Source organism: Melozone crissalis, unplaced genomic scaffold, assembly GCF_028551555.1.
Source record: "Melozone crissalis strain CALT ecotype California unplaced genomic scaffold, PUWL_Pcris_2 ptg000027l_1, whole genome shotgun sequence".
NCBI classification, from domain to species: Eukaryota; Metazoa; Chordata; class Aves; order Passeriformes; family Passerellidae; genus Melozone; species Melozone crissalis.
The window spans coordinates 71,519,232-71,540,389 of NW_026535805.1; the positions used below are offsets into that span (position 1 = coordinate 71,519,232).

At 40.6% G+C, this 21,158-nt stretch overlaps 1 protein-coding gene across 3 annotated transcripts; it reads right to left on the reverse strand.

Annotated features, from left to right (window-relative positions):
- Positions 1–3,311: 3,311 nt before the first annotated feature.
- Positions 3,312–19,669, reverse strand: PM20D2 (peptidase M20 domain containing 2). 3 transcript variants are annotated; one of them, XM_054279489.1, is made up of 7 exons: positions 19,262–19,669; positions 18,968–19,116; positions 15,260–15,402; positions 12,083–12,237; positions 9,602–9,737; positions 5,284–5,391; positions 3,312–4,763 (listed from the first exon to the last, which is right to left on the reverse strand). In XM_054279489.1, the coding sequence occupies exons 1-7, from the start codon at positions 19,625–19,627 to the stop codon at positions 4,561–4,563; spliced, it is 1,260 nt and encodes a 419-aa protein (XP_054135464.1). In that variant the 5' UTR covers positions 19,628–19,669; the 3' UTR covers positions 3,312–4,560. The 3 variants fall into 3 exon arrangements, with proteins under 3 accessions (XP_054135464.1, XP_054135463.1, XP_054135465.1); XM_054279488.1 differs by having other exon boundaries at positions 19,193–19,669; XM_054279490.1 differs by lacking the exon at positions 3,312–4,763 and adding an exon at positions 7,766–7,901 and having other exon boundaries at positions 5,306–5,391; positions 19,193–19,669.
- Positions 19,670–21,158: the final 1,489 nt, after the last annotated feature.

The following is a 21,158-nucleotide window of genomic DNA, read 5'->3' on the forward strand; positions in this document are numbered from 1 at the left end:
TCATGTGTTTTCTGCCTTCAAAAGCATGATCTCCGTGAGTTTATACATGGAGAACTCAGGACCTGAACCAGATGAATACCAAATGCATCCTTAAATCTGGTTATGCAGGCAGGGCTGGAGAGTCCCAGAGTTTCACAGCAGGGCTCTGATAAGAAGCCTGGATGCAAACTCCAGATCACCTTGATGATGACACTCAGCTTTCCATCTCACATAGCAACTGAGCATTACCTTGCTCTCCTTGCTGTGGGTGACACTCTGCAATTTCTGTGAGATGAACCCAAAGCCCAGCCAGGAATGAGGCTGTGTGCAGAAGGCAGGTCTGTGTGTATTGTGCATGGACACAGGGTCTGCCTGTGAGCACTTCCAGCTTTGGAGGCTGAAGCCTTTGGCAGTCTTTAAGGATGATGATAATTACTGATAGGGTGAAGCAGCAAGGAGGCAAACTTCAGTCTGCAACTGAGAAGCTGCAGATATCCCATCCCTGGGAGTGTTCAAGGCCAGGCTGGAGTAGGAAAAGAAATGGTATTATTCTAGGAGTAGTGAGAAGGCATGAAGAATTAGATGGTCTTTTAATCTCCCTTCCAACCCAAACCATTCTGTGATTCTCTAAACTCTGGAGCCATTATAACAATAGCCAGTGAATAACGACAGGCACAGCACCTCAAAGTTTCAGTGGCAAAAAGCTCCACTTGAAAGTTACAGCCCATTTTTATACAGTTTTCAAAGTCATCCTGTTTAATTCTAATTAATTAGTAACATTCTTGCCACTCAATTCATTAGTTAGAAGGTGCTTGTGTGTGCTAAGACTCTCTCTTTACACAAGTGTTTACATATTTTCTTCACAGATTCTCTTGGGATAGACTTTTTATTTCTCACAGGTGCAACCCGTTTTTCTCAGGACAGACTGTTATGCAAAATGATTTTCATTCCTAGAATTCTTTCTCATGGGAACTGAATGGCTAGCTGTTAATTCAGCTGAGGAAGGCCTGATTTTATAAGGCCTTTCTTTTATAAGGTTTTACCTGCATGCAACATAAACAAGAGCACCATATTCTTACACTATCCACAACCATATGGACTCATTGGGACTGAAGCATTGGGCCTCCCACTTTATTTTTAAATAAAGACATTAGATGCAGTTGTAGCTTGAGAAAAATCCTCAGTGAGTTTGTCAGATTCTTCTGACTTCCATTAGTGCCTAGAGGAATCTAAACCAGCAGCAATCTTATCCAGCTTTGGCTTAGTACAGTCTGGGTATGAGCCCTTATGCAGGATGCACTTTTGCTCCCTAGTAAGAACAAGATGTGGGTGGCAGCAGCAGTCAATGAAAGAGTCTGGTGGACAAAGGCTCTGTGGAGGGCTGCTACCTGCAGGACAAGGAAATGGCAAACCTCAGGGGTAAAAAGGAAATAATGTAGACTGACTTTTTGTTATTTCAAAATTATTTATTCCTAAACATTTTGCTCTAAATAAAAGATCATTTTCAGGAATGCTGTTACCAAGTTAGGAGATCACTCAGTGAATACTAGAGAGACTTCAACAGCTAGTGTCTCATGACTCTTCCTCAGAGGAACACAGTCCTGCTCCTTGGAGCAGGTACAGAGCACTCACAGTAGGGAGAAGCAATTACAGAAATAAGATTCACAAGAACACAAAACTGCATCCCATTTATGGTTTGAAGAGCCTGCTGGGCTCTTCTGCACCAGGAACACAGCAGGTTGCAAGTTCTCGCCTTCAAATCTTTTCATAAAAAATAAACCCATCACATTTCATGTTTTATTTTTTGCTTTGCTTTGTATCTTTTGCTCAGGTCCTAAGACAGATACTAAATAAGGAAATACAGTAGTTTGGTAGGCTGGCAGGGGCTTTAAGTTCTTCACAACATCTGGACATCATCACCTCATCCTTTCACAGCTGTCACTTGCCATCAGCAGTTCAGAACAACTTCAGGCATTACAGTCCATTACTCACACATTTTGATTAATTACTGAGAATACTATTCCTGACAAATATCCCAATACTCCGAAATTACAAACAGCTTGGGGAAGACTGCAGTTAGGGCAACTTAAAAAGCATGTTGGGTATTTTCATGTATGCGTGATTTCTAAGCATGACTGAAAATCAAAGTTTTATTCCCACATGATCTAAACTTTTCCCATACATATTATCACTGTGATAGTAAAATTGCAAGGTTAAATCCCAGACTGCTTTAGTTCTGGACCTCAAGAATGAACATTCTGAGACAAACTGGAATTAGCTCACATGGGGAATTGAGAAAGGAGGCTGAAGGAGGATTCAAGGATTTGGCAAATGAAGCCAGGGTCACCTGACCTAGTGCTGGTGATAATCCCACTTCAAACTGGAGCTAGACCAGCTTTAGCCTAACAGAGACCCTTCACAAGCTCACATTCTAACTTATTCTATCAATTCCAGCATGTTTTAACAGTTAAAACAGCCATAGGATTATAAAGACTAACATTAAAAATGGTATTTAGAAAGCACTAACCCTCACAAATGCAGACCAAAATGGAAAGCTTAAACCACCCTCAATCTTACATATTGGTAACCAACTAGGGGGGAAAAAGAAAAAAATCAAACATGCTACTCAATCATCCCAATATTAAGCAAAGGACAAGAAAATTCAATCACAATTAAATTCCTTTATTAATATCAACTCATCTTTAATCAGTACTTCAATTCCATTTTTATTCCAGCAATGATTACAACAAAATGAAGGAACGCTTTTAGTTCAGAGAAGTTTAATTAACTGATTTTGGATATGATGCAGCTAAGAAGTCTGAACAAAGAGAATTGAGAAGGCTTTAATGCACATCAGCTTGTAGGAAACATAACAACACAGCATGTGCTATCTATGTGGGATCCAAACACTCCATCTTAAAAACAGCAAAGGAAGAAGTTAAGCAGTTCTTGCAGGAGGAAATAAAAAGCCACGTGTGCAAAGGAAATCAGTGCACTAGCCTGTTAACAAAGTAGATCTTAAGGAATTACAATTGTGTCTGAGAATGAGCAAGGCAGACTGTAAATTAACAGTTAAGGACAAAGTCCCTCTGACAAACCTGAGAACAAATTTTAGGTGGATTTAGTATTTAACTTACTATCCTGGACACATCTTTAGCTCAGAGTCCCACCTTCACCTGTTTCTCGCATCCATCTGTGAAAACCCTTTGCTAATGAAAACAAGGATACTGGTGTAAAATTGAAGTGAATATAGAAATAAATAAACTGTAAATGCTGAACAGAATTTTAGAGTTTACCATTTAGAGACTGTTTAATATATATATATATATATATATATTTCTGAAAGTCAGTTATTCTGACTTCCTGAGGAATACAGCCTGCCTGCCTTCCTTCCTGAGACTTCCAGAAGTACCTGTGCTGAGGAAAATGTTAATCAGGAAGTTGCTTTCTCACTCCATCTGTCCACTGACTTCTTTTCTGTGTACTCACAAGATCCTTTAACCAGTGAATCAAAAGGCATCCTAGCATGACTGGGTACACAAAACACCACCTAAATAAAACTGCAGTATCAATGTCCTTGAGAAGCAAAATAAAAATTAAATGGACTAACCACACAACACACAGAAAGGATGACTGGCAAGACTTTACAGATCTGCTGCTTAGGACACGGGAACAAACAGGTTAAAAAAGTCAGCAGTCCTCACTGCAAGCTCCTCTGAGATTACTAGAGAGACTTGCACACAACCATTTATTGCTTCATGGCACCACACTTGTAGCTTTGTCACAAAGATTTCCACTGGTTTAGATAAATTTATACATCTCCTTCAGATCAGTTAAGCTAATGCAACACCTTGTGTGGACACCTGTATTGCCTCAGAGCAGAATTTTTCTTGCAGTAGTTTAAATGTGTTGATTTAATCAAATAAACATTTAGCTGCTTTCCAATTTTGTGATGCATGACTTCTCCACAACACCCCCAGAATTTACTAGGAGGAAAATCAACACATGTCAGGACAATCAAGCTTTACAGATTGCACTCCTATAGAAACAGTCCTCTTCCATTGCTGGAAGTTACTGTTATCAAAACCAAGTATATTTCCAAACATAGCCCCTTCTCTCCAGTGAAACCAGCTCATTTTTAAGTCTCCATCTTGTCCCAAGAAAAGTGACTGACCAGAAATTTAATAAAAGCTTCACAGATCAGATTCAGCATATGATCACTGAATGAAAAGGGCTTATTTTAGAACAGAAAACAACCATACTTCCTCTAAAAAGAATATTAATATAGCACTACATGGAACATCACTGATAAGGGATCTAAAGACTGTAATTTATTCAACACTGCAAATTAAAGAGAACATATTTGAGATCTCTGTATGAAAATCATCACCCTAGTGAACACAAACATTACAGCTAGATGAAATTTCACATTTTTTGAAAGCAATTATACTATTTACTTCTCCTAAAGTCCAAATTAAATAAAATCATAATTTCTTCAGCTATGTATTTATCCAGCCTCTATTGGGATTTAAATACAGCATCTCCATTAAGTCAATGCTACTGAGAATGTTTTAATCAAGTTTAGTGTGATGCACATGCTCCTTCACCAACACCAGATTCTTTTTTAGGTTCTACTGGATTTGTTTGTTCCTCTTCTTTCCGCTTCACTTCTCTGAAGTCTTCCCTGACTTCTTCTAACAGACCTGGCTTGAAGATGACATCCAGGGCTGTCATTGCCAAAGCCTTTGCTGTGCGCAAGGCGTAGAACTGAGCAGTCTGTGACCCTGCAGAAAAAAAATGTAAGGGGAATTTCAGCTTAGATTACCAATATTAAACCACTTGCTTGCTGCATGAGGGATATTTTATAAAGTAAGATTATAAGTTTCAGCTTCAAGAACATTTTCTTAAAAATCTACTTGCATGAAGTAAACCTATTTTCCCATGCCTCAAAGCATTTTTTTCTTTTGCAAGTACTTAATTTTCTGCTACTGACAAAAACAACTAAGACTGAGAACAGGAATGTTGAATGTTCATATTATGCCCTTCAGAAAATGGGGAGATTTATAAGCTAGCACTGTTACATTTCCTGTATTTTAGGAGTAAAAATTACTTATCTTTCAGCTCATGTTTAGAAATTCTTCTGAATATGCTGTTATAGATAATCCTTCTAATTTCTTTTTTAGTATGAGGAGTGGTTATCCTACCCATATACATATAACCTCAAACACAAACCAAGAAATTCTGCATTTGTCAGCTTTTTCTGCAACTCTACAATTAATGTTAATTGTTTTCACTTCCACTCACCTGCAGCTTCTGTGTACTGCTCAGTATGATTCAATGCATCAGAGCCAATATAAAAATAAGGATGAATCCCAGGGACCACAAATGTAACATTTCCAAAGTCTGTGGAACCTAGAAGCAGCACAGAGATTTTCTTAATAAAAGTGCTGGGCAGTTATGAATGCTGTAAGAAAATGCATGATAGACATTCTCTCCAGCCCATGTCTAAAATGGAGTATCCTTTGCCCCAGATACTAAAATAAGAACATTTCTAATGAGCCATTATCCATACAAATATATCCTGTCACCAAGGTGTTTTTCCCTAACTAGTCATCTTCAGGAGCTGCCCTCCAGTGCACTTCTGATCAATGACCAGTTACTGGACTGCAAGGAAGATGTATCAGCATGTTCTTATTCCTTTTACTGCTCATTTTTATCAAGCATCTCCTGACAGTAAGCTGTTAGCTCAGAAACAGGAAAGCTGCAAACCTTGGGAGTGTCAGGCATTTCAGCTATTTCCCTGTTAGAGCCTTCAGAACTAGGCCAAACAATTCCTGCTTCTCACCAGTATGCAAATATTCAGCATTCTGTAGGGGACTACAGTAGAAACTATTAATCTTTGAACAAAAACAGATTGAGGGTAACTGTTTTTACCTCATGTGTTTTGATTATTCTCACTTATGGAAATCTCAACAGCACAAGCACCCTTGAAATAAAATCAGAACTAAACTCCAGATAAAATGCTAGGTCTTTGTAGACAAACACCTGATAGCAATGTTGCACATTTCAATGATGATTCTTTCATGCCTATCACTTTCAGGATGTTATCTAGCACCTATCTCACAGATAAGGATCTACTGAATGGTATCATCCCAAAGTAGAATATTCTTCATGGTAAATGATCCAAGAGTCTACAACTACATCCCAAGTGGCTTTGGATTTTTCTTTTTCCCCCAAACAAGCAACCCACTCATTATTTGTTAAAATGACATTTTGAAGCTGGAGAAATCAATGTACCACTAATTGTGAAATCCAGGTACCAGAGGAAGCATTGTTTTATACCAGGGAAAAAGAGGGATGACCCACTAAGATCCCAATTAACTTTTTGGGGCCAGAGATGCAAGAATTTGTTTCTTTAGTAATGGTGTATAAAATTTAATTTTAACACATCAGGTAGCCTCTATATTTGTGATACTTTATGAAGAGAAGATATTGCTAGTGCCTTAAGAATTAGTAATTAAACAATGGAAAAACACAGACTTTACTTGGAAGCCTACAGTTATTGAAAGTGAGTCCACAGAGCTTACATTATGAGGACAGGAGTTTGCTATTTACTCTGCTTACAGACAGGGGGAACAGCAAAGCTTGTTCAAAAACATCTCTTCCCGTAAGTTCAGGATGCATTTGAAGAAAATCCAACTCTTGGCACAGCAATAAGTCATTTTAATTTCCAGTAGTCGGTACTACTGATTCCTTCTTTGGCCAATCTGGACACACAAACCAGAAGTTCTGCACGCTCCAAACTCAACCAAAGGTTCTAGACCTGCCTTTCTAAGTCCCAATACACAAACTGCTGCAAAGACTGTGCTGCCCTTTTCCCTACTTCCACTTAGCAAATGAAACACTAGAAATTTCACAGCATCATAGCTCTCAGTCATGTCATTCCTCCTAAATTTATATCCATATTCAATGTACTACCAGTTGACATGTTATTTTTGCTGAGTAGAAGACATTTAAATTGGGTATCTTCTAGCAACATGGAGAGGCAAAATCCAGGCAGCTTTTAATAAAAATCTAACAGCTAAATCTTCCCCTCTATCAGATAAAATGTTACACCCTTTATGGGAATAAGATAGAGGTATGTTTAGAACATCAGGTGTTTAGTAATTTCCATAAGAACACCTGAAATTGTGTGCTTGCTAGACACATATTGATTTGGATTCTTTCTGGGAGCATAAGTAATTGCAGTTACCAATGCAATATACATAATGCAATATATATACATATACCTTCAACAGAGAGATACTGGAGTTCCAGCCTCTCAAAAATATATCCTGAAGCCTCTTCAAGTCACTGCATATTTAATGGAGTCAGTATTACCACAAACATAAGCAGAGGGGAAAACACAAAAGATTCCAGGCAACATTTCATAGAGTCCCAAGCTTCAAAAGTGGAATTTTCAAATATACTAGACCTTCTTAAGATCTTCTTTATCAGTTTTGTGCACAGGAAGCCAATGAACCCCATGAATACTACATTTTGACTAGATTAAGTTATCACAGGTGTGGGTGCCTCAACTAAGCCCTGTGTAACTAAGCCATCTGCTTTAGGAGGTTATGGATAAATTTCCTGTAGTAAAGTCCTACAAACAGCAGCAGGAGAAACAGGTCCTGGCACCTGGTCCAAGCTAGCTCGGTCTCACAGGATGTCACACCCCCTGGCTGTGTGCCTGTGGTCTGAGGTGCTCAGGGAAGCCCTGGTGACACTTTTCTGCCTAGAGTGATACCTGGGAGCAGAGCCACACTAATGCCCACGCAGAGGTGGCACCGAGTGCGCCCAGCTCTGAACGACTGTTCTGCTGCACAGACATGGAGAAGCAACTGAGCTATCTTCCTTCCCTTTCAACAGAAGAAACTGACATCCTAAAAGAAAACATTGAAAACCACATGAAAACTAAACAGAAATAGAGGTCTTGGAAAAGATGACACAAAATACTCAATCCCCCCCCGGAAAAGGGCAGCATACAAAGTTCCACTCCTATGGCTCTGGAGACTGTGCTTTGTTATCTCTCCTGAATTCCCACTGCAAAAATTCAGAGGAGAAGCTGTGGAAAGAAAATTCAGTAAACCCCACTGCAATGTGAGATAAAAAAGCAATTGCTCAAGCACATTTTGACATTTGACACGCAATTCAAGGACAGGACAGCCATACAGGGAGTTTTGGTTTAAGCAAGTTAATGGTTAACATTGAGCATATCATATAACTTACATATGAAAGCCCTACTGCAGCTGGGTGTCTGTGAAAAGTTCACTTCAAGACCTCTGAACAAAAGCAAAATCGTTGATATACATGATCATCCTTACTACAATGGTTTGAAGGAACCAACTAGCAGAGCTCCAGAAAGTTGCACTACAGTAAACATTTTAAGGTTCCTCAGTCTCCTCCTTTGGCTAAACAAGCAAAGCAGTAAATCTTATTTGTATTACACTGAAGAAAGTAGGAAGAAATCTGTCTTAAGTTATAATTATGTTTTTAAACACAAGACAATGAACCACTGTTTAATCTGAAAGGGAAGTAAGAAACAGAAAAAAATCCCATCACCATTAGATACCAAGAATTTCATTAGATATAATGTCTCCCCTACCCACAAAACGAAATTTGGAGAGCTGCTCCTAAACACTAAATTTGTCCAAATTTCAAAGATAATCTGCATTTAATAAAGAGAAGACAAGTACCACTGTACTGAGACAAGTACCAAGTACTGAGAACAGTGTCTTCCTTCTAAGAGAAAAACCTTTAGCATGAATGGAGTAAAAACATTCATAAATACAGTTAAGATCAGCAGTGAAGGCTCAAAGTATGAGCAGAAGTTGAGACTTGAACAGAGCTCCTGTAGGAAGATTCTGAAAAAGAAAGTGTTAAGGATAACAAGAAACCCACCTAAGCATTCAAGAACTCCCATTGCTGTTACAGCTAAGAGACTAAGAAAGTTAAATTGTTTAAGACACAGTCAAGACCCAAAAGTGAACACCTACTTGAAGAGCACCCTTTGGAAAACTAATCTGTTGAACTCATGAACTAAAATTAGAGGCATGTAATTACTTGTTAATGAAAAGATTAAATCAGAGTTAGTGAGATACTTAAACTTCAAGTTATAAATCTCTCCAAAAACTCCCTCTAAAATAATTGCTAGATTCTAGTATATTTGTTTATAGGTAAGCTTGGAAAATGTTATTAAACAAGGTTCCTGAAAACAAAGTCTCATCCCCATTTATAGCAAACAGGATTCTGTATTTTAAAGCCACAGAATGAGAGACAATTCATTACACATGCTCATATTCTCAGAAAGACTGCTCTTAGCTTTCTATCCCTTCCCCCAACCAAACTGCTTATTGAAATATTTTCAGAATTATTACAAGGTGTTTACTGCTTTTCTTACCTCTTCTTAGTTTCTACAACAAATACAGAAACGCAGGCCAGAGATATAAACCTTCTACAGAGCTTTAGCTTTGTAATTTGGCTTTTTCTTCTGTGTTTAACTTAGCTCTTATTTGTTATTTTATACACTTGAAGCTTGATGAACCTAAGCTTAAGATACAATGAAAAATGCAGCTGGAGTTACCTGACAAACCATTCAAGATAGCATCTTCTGATATAAAATCTATTCCAAGCTTCTTTCCATTCTCCTTGTAAATTTTCTGCAGGCTCTTATTTGGAAGCACATTGTAGTAATCATTTTCACCACCTTTTATTTCCACCTAGACAAAAACCCCAAATGACTGTAAGTTTTTCTCCAGTGTAAGCCAGTTCAATGTAAACAATCTGAAGGCCAAAAAAAAACCCCTACATATCCAGACTTCAAGCCCAAGGCAAAACAGATGTAAGCGCTAAGTTTATTTCAAAAATACAACATCCTGCCAAATATTACCCTCCATCAAAACACAGCTGATGTTCTGTTCAGTTTGCACTAGACACCCAAATTCCAGAAGAAAGGATTTCAAAATTTTCTCCAAAAACAGGAAACAAATATTTCCTGTAACAGTGTCTAATGATTTTGCCTGCAAGTACTACTAAACTACATAGGCTTTTATCAAACTATGTTACCTTTTTTCAGAATGCTTCCAATAACTACAGCCCCATCCATGACATGGCTTCATACAGATAAGAAATTTGAAAACAAATGAAAAAAATCTATCAATGTCAAATTTCAGAACTTTCATTCTGCATAAAGTGCACTTTCTGAACCTCTTTTCTAGATATAGTGAAGGGGGCACAGTAGGGAAACAACTTCTATTGTCTCAAGAAGACTATAAAAGTGACATTCTCATATCCCATATCTATTTGTTTTGATGATCACATACATTATTTTTACAGCTGAATTAGTCAAAAGCTTGTAATTAACAGAGCCAAGTAGAACCATCTATCTTAGCAACATAAAAAAGGTAATCTTATTGCTTCAACCAGCTAGATGAGACACACTTCCATTTACTAAAATCAAAACAAACGAGAATGCTAATTGAAAAATCACTCAATTGCTACATGAGCCTGCTGCTTAATGGGGCAGTGGACCTAATGACCAAGAATATGGGAAAAAAACAGACAGAATACCCAATACCTGTTTTGCTTGTTTCTACAGGTGAGGTTTGCCATCAAGCCTCCCAGGTCTCTGAGCCTAGCAGCACTATCTGTAGGATAGAAGCATCACCCACAGCAAAACAAAAAGAAATTACAGGACACTTAAAGAAATTAAATGTACATGGGATCAGGCAGGATGCATCCAAGGATGCAGAGTAAGAGAAGCAGAAATGCAGTCTGGGAGCCATTATTTTTTTAGTGTTACTGAAACAGAGGGATGTTCCAGCTCACTGAACAACACCTAAATGTCAAATCCTCTTGAAGGGCCAAGAGGAGGTCCTTGAAAACTACACACTCCTCAGACCATCCTAGTCTCAAGTTTCCCAGAGAGATTACAGAGCAAATAAATCCTCCTAGAACTCATGCCCAGGCTCAAGAATCACAAGGTGATTGTGAACATCCACCACGCAAGATGGAACTCATTTAAGAGCAGATAGTGCATGATCAAGCCTAGCTTTGCATGACAACATGACTGGCTCAGATGACACAAGACATGCAAGCTCCAAGTGTTTTATAATCAGCAGCACAAAATACCACATTGCTGCCTGTTACTGCAGCACTCATCTGCAACTGAGACTGGTGCCATTAGTATTTCAGTATTTTTATTACTGATGGAGTCAACCTCTGTGAGACCACAGCTGGTGCTGTGTTTGTTTGTTTTCTCCTCAAATCAAGACTGGAGCTAGGCCAGGGGAAGGCCACCAAGATGATTAGGTGGAGAACACAATGTACAAGGACAGGCTGAAAGAATTTGATCTGCTGAGCCCTCACAGAACAGAAGGTTAGTGGGGCACCTTACTGCTGTCTAGAGTTACCAGATGGGAAGGGTACAGCGAAGGCAGAACCAGACTTCTCACATGTCAAAGTGATGCAACAAGAAGCAGCAAAGGAAATCCTGTTGGATACAACAGAATCACAGAGGGTTGATGTGGGAAAACACCTATGGAGGTCATCTTGTCCAGTTCCCCTGCTCAATCAGGGTCACCTAGAGCTGCTTTCCCAGAACCATACTGAGGCAGCTTTTGAGTATCTCCAAAGAGGGAAACACAGCAATCTCTGCAGGAAACCTGTGTCAGTGCTCAAGTCATTGCAGCATAAACATTAGGAAAACCCTTGCTCACCACGAGGTGTGTAGAGCACTTTTTGAGAGAGGTGGTAGAATTTCATCCTTGGAAGTATTCAGAAGTTCACACAGCACTCAGCAACCTGCTCTAACTGGTCTTGCTCTGAATGGAGAATTAGACCAGATGGCCTCCAGAGGTCTCTCCCCCAACACATATTCCTCTAGGATTCTGTGGCACTCTACTTATAAACCAAAGCTTTCTCTCAGGACACAAAGCAACAGAACAGCAAAAAGTGTACCAGTAATTTAGATTTACTTTGGTTAAACACTATGCAGACAAAGTAAACACTGATTTCCTGTTCTGGTCTGTGTAACAGAAACACAGGACAATGAATACGTTCTTACCTTGCATCCTGTGGCCACTGCTGCAGATTTGAAGCAGTTTTCAACCTTCTCTGTCAGAACAGAAAGCTCTTTCCTTGAAGGAGCACGCAAGTAAAACTCTAGTTCAGTGTAAGAAGGAATGATGTTAGGTTTCACACCACCATTTTTTATCACACCTGCAGAAAGGGAAAAGTTGTGTTGTCAGTATTAAATGCAATTGTTTGATCTTCAGCCCTCTCATTAAATTCCTGGGTCAAGAACTATAAACATATAAACAAAAACAACAAAACATCAGCTGAACATGAAATACAAGGAATGTAAAAAATGCAGTGTGTGGACAAAGTTTCTTCATCATGTCAGATTACATGTGGAACATGTACATGTCTTTCAGCACAATTTCACAGCATTCTTTGGTTAGACATCTGTTTTACATCCCAGAGTCAAGTCAAACTAGCATTTCTAATTAATCCCCTAAAATTCAATGCATTGAAGTCATAAAGTAATCTGTCTGCCAACAGGGAAAAAAAATTGCTAAAAGGGATTACTTGGAGTCCAACTTTCAAATGTTTCCTCAATTAGAATGTTTCCAACTTATTTTGTGATCTTGAAGAAAATCTGAACAAGTTTCTCAGCAATACTGAAACAATGTATGTATTGCAGTGCACAGAAAGTTCATTTACATTGCTCATTTTAATTCTTCAGAAATACTGGAATGTGTAACACATGTAGCTTTAGTCACAAGTGCAGTTTGAGCTGAAAGTGCTCCCTCAAGGGAATGTGTGACCAACTACATCTTTTACCATTATGGCATCAAAGGCATTTCCATAAAATACAGTAATATTTAGATATTTTGACAAGAACACATCACAGATCCCAGTTTCACATTAGGTGTAACTGCACTAACAGCCAGTTGTTTCCAACAGGGTGTTTCCCTGGTCTTCTACCCTCAATTTCTATTATGTGGAATTAGATTTGTTTTCTGTAGAACCTGAGAAACTTCTACCTTAAATGGAAATATTGCAGAAGTTACTGATGTGTGTCACTGAGGCCTGAAGAGACAGCACTATATTGTTGTAAACAGACAACAAAATATTTCTTTTGGTGCAGAAAACCCATTAAGATTACCAACTTCACCTCCAGTCTCAAATACAGTCCAAATAAAAAAGAGTGTTGAATTAATCCAGTATCAGTATTTGTCCATAACAATAGGAACAGCTCAGATGAGAGGGACAGACATCACAGGAAGGGAAGCAGTAAGTATCCATGCAAATTTGAATGACACATACCCATAACAAGCTTTCTCAGAACAAGTAGCTTCATGAGTAAACAGTTTTCACTTGTCTTGTCCAGAACAATTGTAAATGGAACTGGAGAGAGTCTGAATAGGTCTACAGTTAAATTTCAATACAACTGCAATATGGACTGGACAGCAGACCTGAACTACAAGTAGGCTGCCTGCACACTGTTGTAGCACTCAATTTGCCCCTCTGGATGGAAAATCTTATTTACAACCTGTTTAATACAACTTCTTGAACAGGAAAAAAAAAAATCTACATTCCCATTTTTAAGGGGGCAACATATACTCCACTCATAAGCAGGGAAGAAAGATCACATCAATATCTCAGATGAACTCAAGACAATGATATTTCAGTACATGAAGCATTGGTTAGAATTCTAGACTTCAAGCAATGGAAATTATTCCAGCTTTTGTAAGTGGGGTAACACTACTATTTTTAGGATCACTTAATTCAGCCACTGGTTATACAGAAAGTCTACAACATGAAGTCTCCTACACAATGTTGTAAAGAAAGCATTTCTAAAATTCAGTCTCGCTCTCTGGCTGCTTGTCCTTTCCCAGAAGTTATTTAAATACTTCCACATTGAAAAACCAGGTTTATGGCAGCAGTTGTATCAACACAGTAATTTCAGTTTTGCCACTGTTCAGGAAGCATTACCTTGGAAGGCCTTACTGTTTAGCTACTTAGATTTTTTGCCAACATTACCCATGTAACCTTTAGAAACCACAAAGAAAGCAGTATTTAGGGGTTTAGGCTTAGATTCAACAGAAAACTTGGGCATCTTCAGCATTAAACCTGCAACACATGGGTTGCAGACACCAAAACTCTTAATTACATGCCTTGTTTTCTACAGAGAAATAGGATAGAGAGGCTGTGCCTGCTGTCTGAAATTCATTTGGGCATGCTGCACAGCAGAACTGCAAATAGCTTCATCTACAGTCAAAAGGATTAGGACTCCATCCAGATATTCTGGACAGAAATGCACGCTTGAATTACATACAGCACAAGCAGCCAAGATACATAATGATCAGCTCAAAACATCTGGAAAGATTTTTAGCTCATAACAAACATTTCAAATAAACAGCTCTACATTCAGAAGTCCTGTAGAATTGGCAAAGTTTCTTCATTTCAACTTGGCAGAAGTTGTGCTGGGTGCAATAAGGAACCCTGGGTTTATGGCTATAGGGCAGCTTCCCCTCACCTTTTGAACCTTTTTCACTGTACAGGTAGAAATGCACCATGTTGAAGGAGGACAAATCAAGCTTAATGGTTAACATGTCTTTCTGCAAATTGGCCTTTCTAATTCAAAACCTACTAGATATTAAATATAAGAATACAGTGAACATCTAGTTGATTGGGCTATAACCAGGACTATGATCTGCTGCCATCACTTGTTCTTTGTACTTCACCAAATAAATTTCATTCCAGACCACCAGACCCTTCCAATAAATGCCAGCTAATTAATGGAACGTCTACTCAAAAAGTGATGCAGTAAGTAATACCTCACTTTCTGGAACTATTTAATCTTACACCTTTGCAAATCCACACATATTAAGGAGTTCAAGGCCATGTACCAAAATAAACTTTACACTTTTTTCTTTTTTTTTTTCTGAACTGCAACTTCAAGACTTAGAATTGATCTAACCTTTACCTAGGCATTGGAGTCCCCTTTCAAATCTGACCTCTCAGCCTGTTTTGAGCAGTTAGTTCTGGACACTGACATCACTGTAAAAACTGCAGACACACCATTTAAATAAAATGGTGCTGTTTCATAATATTTGAAATTACTAAACTAATTTAGTGCTTTAGTGCAATACTTTGGAATGTGTGATATTCTATGTTAGTATTTCAGCAGCCTAAACTCTAACTTGCTGGACATTAGGTTTAAGAAAGATCTCACCATGAACTCTCCAGGTCGGTTTCATCTGCTGCCTTAAAACAGACAGATTGTTGTAGGCAAGAACAGCAGCATCTAATGCATTAACTCCTTCCCAAGGATAAGCAGCAGCATGAGAAGCTTTTCCATAGTATTTCACAGTCACACTAGGAAATAAAAGGCATTGCTTATTTGTTTCTCATTCACTGAAAAAAAATCTTTGAAATGAAAAATGTCCTTTCGTTCCCACAAATATATGTTATTTAAATTTTGGTCAGCATAACATCAAACAATAATATCTGGCACTTGACTGTTGCATAGATAAACTATCTTGGAGTGCAAAAATCCACTGAAAGACTTCTAGAAAACCAGCAGAATGGAATGATACCAAGAGCCAGTCAGGCAAGGGAGCTACTGGTAACATCATTATATAGCCTTTTAATTACTATGTGAAATGTACACATTTCACATAGTAATTAAATCCCTCCACCGCTTTTTTAATACTGCCTGACTCTTCTGAGACTTTAACTTAAAAACACTCTTCTCAGAGGGTAACAAACCCTTTTCTCTGATTCAAATCTGGAAGTTGAGCGTCCTAATTCTTGTCAAATAAACTGCGTACAATATCTAAGATAGCAAAAGCACGTAAGACCACATATAACCCATGCCTAAATAACAAAAGTCAAGTTTTATGAGTATGGAAAAGCACAGCCTATTGTAAAATACACATTATTATGCTACAGCAAGGATGTTCTCTTCTTGCACCCTTCTAAAAAGGTGGTAGGCTTGCAACAAGGAGGAAATCTAATGCAAAGGCTATCCTCCAACTTCACAGAAGTTATAAAATATTGCACCTTAACATATCCAGTGAAAATGAATGCTTTGCTTCATCTGAGGGCCACTAATATTAGCCTTACAAAGTAACTTAGTATTTTAGACTGTTTATGAGAACTGTTTACAAAAGAGGAAAACATTAAATACTGACATCTACATATAAAGTCTCGCTATTTATAAAATACACAGAACAATCTGTACTCCAAATCTACTCCTTTATAGAAAAAACTCAATCTTCAAGCGTTCCTCCCACCCCAAGACACACAACCTGTCTCTTATCCAGCCTAACTTGCTTGTCCCTCTGTCTTGCACAAATGCCAACTCAACCAGTTATCCTGAAGTGACCCTTGTGCTCAGAACCATGCCACAGCTGCAAGTTAACACCAGCACTTAAACTCTGGAAGGAAAAGAGGGACACAATGCAGTGTACTGTTGCAACAGGAAACATCTCTTACTGCTCCTGCAACCCAAATTAGGCTTCTTGCCTTTTTCTATCCCCACTGATCTTCCAAGACAATCACAGAACCCATTCTCTAGACTAAGAATTTTATTTAAAATTTATTATCATTAAGAAATGTAAGAAACTTGTCCATTAATATCCCAAGTATTAGACTGCAACCCCTCAAATCAACTCACAAAGATCCCTGAACATTCTCAAAAATACAGAAAGAAGGCAAAGTACAGCAGAAAGTCATGCTGCAGTATCCTCTTCCAGAAGGAACATGTGTTTCTTATTAAAAGAAATTCTTTCAGCATTCCTTTACTTGTACTTCTTTTGCTACACAAATGTCACAGACACTCAGAAAAACCCAAGAGATTTTGCAGAATAATAACACCCTAAGCCAGTTTAAGAATACCAGCAGAAGAATGTGGATCCTGTTTGTCCAACAATAAATAGGCTGATGAAGCAAAGGGTAATTGAGTAAGAATCAGCAAACTTTGGCATGTATCCACCAGTTATCCCAATATGTTAATCTTATTTCAGGCACAAGCCAGTTTTCAGAATTGCAGACACAGCAATACTAGCAACTTAGTGAACACCAGTGCTTAAACTCCCTGCAAACAACCAAAGACCAATTAAAATTAGAAAAGCTGTCTTTCCACCCTTGAAGCATCATAATTACATAAAATATGACAAACTCAGTATTTCAAGCTTTTGGAGGTATTAAGTTGTTTCACTCAGCACTTCAATTCCATGCCTCCTCCATGTTCAAGGGTTTAAAGGCTATCTAGGACTTGCATCCTATTGCAGACTCTGACCTCTGAAGAGAGATTTCCAAATCTTACTGTATCAAACTCAAAAGGCTATTGCAAGCAGAAAGACAGAACTATCATTGAAAACTACATCTTGAATATTATAATAGAAGTCTTAAGGTAAAGCAAAGGCAAGTTGGGCTAAGTCTTGAAGGAGGGTACAACAACCAGTTAAGACTCTTTAGAAACACGAGGAAGGAAAGTAGCAGAGAACTGGCCAGGTGATGAAAATTAACCCTGTCTGTTTTACCATGTAACTTAGCATTTACAGAAGCAAATTATCCACTGGAAACAGCCCTGGTAAAAGTAAAATGGTCAGTAATATCAAGCATATTAGAGCTAGACAATAGCACAACCAATCTGAAAACAGTTCCCAGTACAAATCATAAATGACTGGAAAATTACTTATCTAAATAAATCAGAATTTAGTCTGAAACAGTCAAATGTAATACTTGCAAAAGCTTTTGCACTGGAGGGAGTTTACTAGTGAAGACTCTGCAAGGTAAGACCCTCTGGGATCAGGAATCACATAATAGAAGAATGTGACATAAAACATAGGAAAAAAACCTGCTGGCAGACTACTGCTGGGACACTGTGGAAACAGATATTTACAACCCCAAAGGAAGAACAGCATGGCCTTGCAGACTGGCAGAGAAAGAAAAGAACGAATCTCCAAATCATTTTTTTAAAATCATGTACTTAAAGACCAAGCATTTGCCTAAGAGTTGATTGCTTGAAAATGACTGAAGAGGAAGTCTCAAACGTGCCAGCTGTCTCCAAAATTGTAAGGAAACACTATGGCCCCTGCAGCAGCTGAGTAAGATCTAAGGCAATTGCACCTCATGTAGTGTGTACAATTTTGGGGATGCACATCCAGCAAGGTGCACTTAAAGGCAAGTCAAGTGACTCAAAGCACAAGTGAGCCAGTGCTGTCTCTGAACATCAGGGCCAATCAAAAGAAGACAAGATATAATTTTCAAAGAGTTATACGGCTGGCAGAAAAGGCAGCTGTGTAGGGTAGGACTGATGTCCATCCTGACACTAAGGGCAAACATGAAGGAAAGACAGGTACTACTATGGATCAAAACCAAAAAGTTGATGTGAGAGTTAATACACACAACATGACTGACTAAATTTAGTGTGGAAGCTACTACTGATCCAAAGTTCAGTCAGGCTTAGCTGGCCAGTTATTTTCAAACGGAGGAAGGCAAACCTTCCAAACTGATTAAAAATGCATAGAGAAGCACATGACTGGCATCCAGGAAAGCATAAAACAATGACCCTTGAGAGAGACCCTGCAGTTGTATCGTTAAATTCTACTTCAACAGTTGGCATCATCACATGAATGCTTGCAAGAAACGCCTAGAACTGTCACAACAAAAGATGGATTTTTGGGATACGTGGAAGATTATCTCAGATCAGTCAGGGATTTGAGCACTAGGCTGAACACAGCACTTTGGAAGAATGGCTCCGAGTGCCATTCCCTAACACTAACCTGGCTCCTTAGCTGAGAGCAGACACCTTTGTCTGATGGGCACCTGCAGGGCTCCGGGTTCAGCCACTGCTAAAGCCGGTCCCCTTCTCAGGAAGGGGACAAAAAGCTAACAACAAACCATCTCTTTGCACCTGAACCCACGCACTCACTCATGCTCGGCCACGTCGGGCAGGTAAGCAGCGTTTTCTTGCGAGGGGTGCGCCATGAAAACCACATCCAGGCCATCGAACGCCCCAGCCTTGATGAGGTCTATTTTGCCTCCTCCTTGCTCTTCCGCGGGGGTCCCCAGCACGGTGATCTGCAGCACAAAGGCACGGAGAGAGTCAGGGGCTGTCAGGGAGCGCCCACCAGCGCTCCCCCGGGAGGGCTCGCACCTGCACGGCCACGGGCTCCGCCAGGCTCTCCAGGGCGGCCTTCAGCGCCAGCGCGGCGGCGGCGCCCACCTCGGCGATGAGGTTGTGGCCGCAGGCGTGCCCCAGCCCGGGCAGCGCGTCGTACTCGCAGAGGAAGGCGAGGCGGAGCGGGTCCTGCGGGGCCGCCGTGCCCCAGTCGGCGCGGAAAGCGGTGCCGAGCTTGTAGCGCGGCTGCACGGCCCAGGCGGCGCCGGGCACGTCCCTGCCGGAGAAGAAGCGGGTCAGGGCGTCGTGCGCCTGGTGCTCCGCGTACGCCAGCTCGGGACGGCTCCAGATGTCGCGGCTCAGCGCGCCCAGACGCGCAGCGTTCAGATCCACGCTCTCGCACGCTCGCTGCTTCAGCGCCTCCAGCGCGGCGGCGGCAGGGCCGCTCTCCGGCGGCTCTTGCGGCTTCATGAAGCCTCAGGAGGACCAGTCCTCAGCGGAGCCGCACCAACCACCCGCACCTGCCCTCCAGCGCGACACCTGCGCTGTTCCCCCTTTTATCGCCTCTCTTCGCCGCGAGGCACGGCGGGAAGTGTAGTTCCCAATCACGGCCTGGCCTGCTGGCGGCGCCCAGCCGGAACTCCCCGCCCCAGCGTGCCTGGCGCGGCCCTCAACCAGCCAGCGGGGGTTCGGGGCCCGCCCGCAGCCCGTGCCGGCTGCGCTGCCGGGGCCGCTCGCTCAGTCCCCCACCCGCGGGATCGCGGAGGGAGTCGGAAGAGTAGAGGTAGGAAACTCATAGATTGAAGTAAAGACAGTACCATAGGGAAAGTAAAAGCTACGCACACAAGCAAAGCAAGGAATGAATTCCCTGCTTCCCATGGGCAGGCGGGTGTTCAGCCATGCCCAGGAGAGCAGGGCTCCATCACACCTCAGGGTCACTTGGGAACACAAACGCCGTCGCTGCAAACGTCCTCCCCTTCCTCCCTGCCTTATGTACCGAGCGTGATGTTCCATGGTCTGGAATGTCCCTGTGGTCAGTGGGGTCACCTGTCCGGGTCACCTGTGTCTCCTCCCAGGCTCCCCCAGCCTCCCCAGCCTGGCAGCACAGAAATCAGGAAAGGCCTTGGCTCTGTATAAGTCCTGCCCAGCAATAACAAAAACATCTCCACATCATCATCACTGTGTTCAGCACAAATCCAAAACACAGTCCCATGCCAGCCATTGTGAAGAAAATTGACTCCACACCAGCCAAAACCAGCATAAAATATTAGATAAATTACGTGTTGGAAGAATTGCCTTGTTAAACTTTTGAGCTTGGTGTGCTTCAGTGATCACAGACCTGAAGGGGAAAGGGTGGTGTTAAAAAAGCTTGGGAAGAAGGATGTCCTGCTGATAATGAGTAAAAAGAATGCAGAATTTCCAGACCACAAGGACATTTGGCAGAGCTCCCACGATAAGGAAGAAACTAACAAAGCCAATTCAGCAATTGTGCTGAAATCAGCTCCAACTGGGTGAAATGTAATTCTGGCAGAGGGAGATCGTAACCACCAACTCATGACCCCCTGACTCAAAAGAAGGGAAAGACTGAGTATGTGTACTAATTAGCACAAGAAGAGAGGGACTCACTTTACCAATAAAAAATAGAACACTAAGTAGTAGGAGAACTATGGAACTTGTAGCCAAGGAACAGTCATGCCTTTGCTAAAATGTATAAGGAGTGAAATCTTTTGATAGTGGATTTGCCACCCAGCATGCCTTTCTTTGCAGAACTGTAAATAAATATCTGACTCTGAGTGTGGATTGGCCTCTTGCACACTGGGTGTAAGAACTTAATTTGGCACAACATGCTGATGGAACACATGCCTTGTTACATACATGTGTTACCGTCCAAACACCCAGAGGTTGCATTCAAGTGCAAGGTGTGCTGTGGCTCTTCTGGGCTTGGAAACACCCTGTCTTCTTTGACATCTTAATTTTTTTTCCAACCAGGATTCCTGTTTGT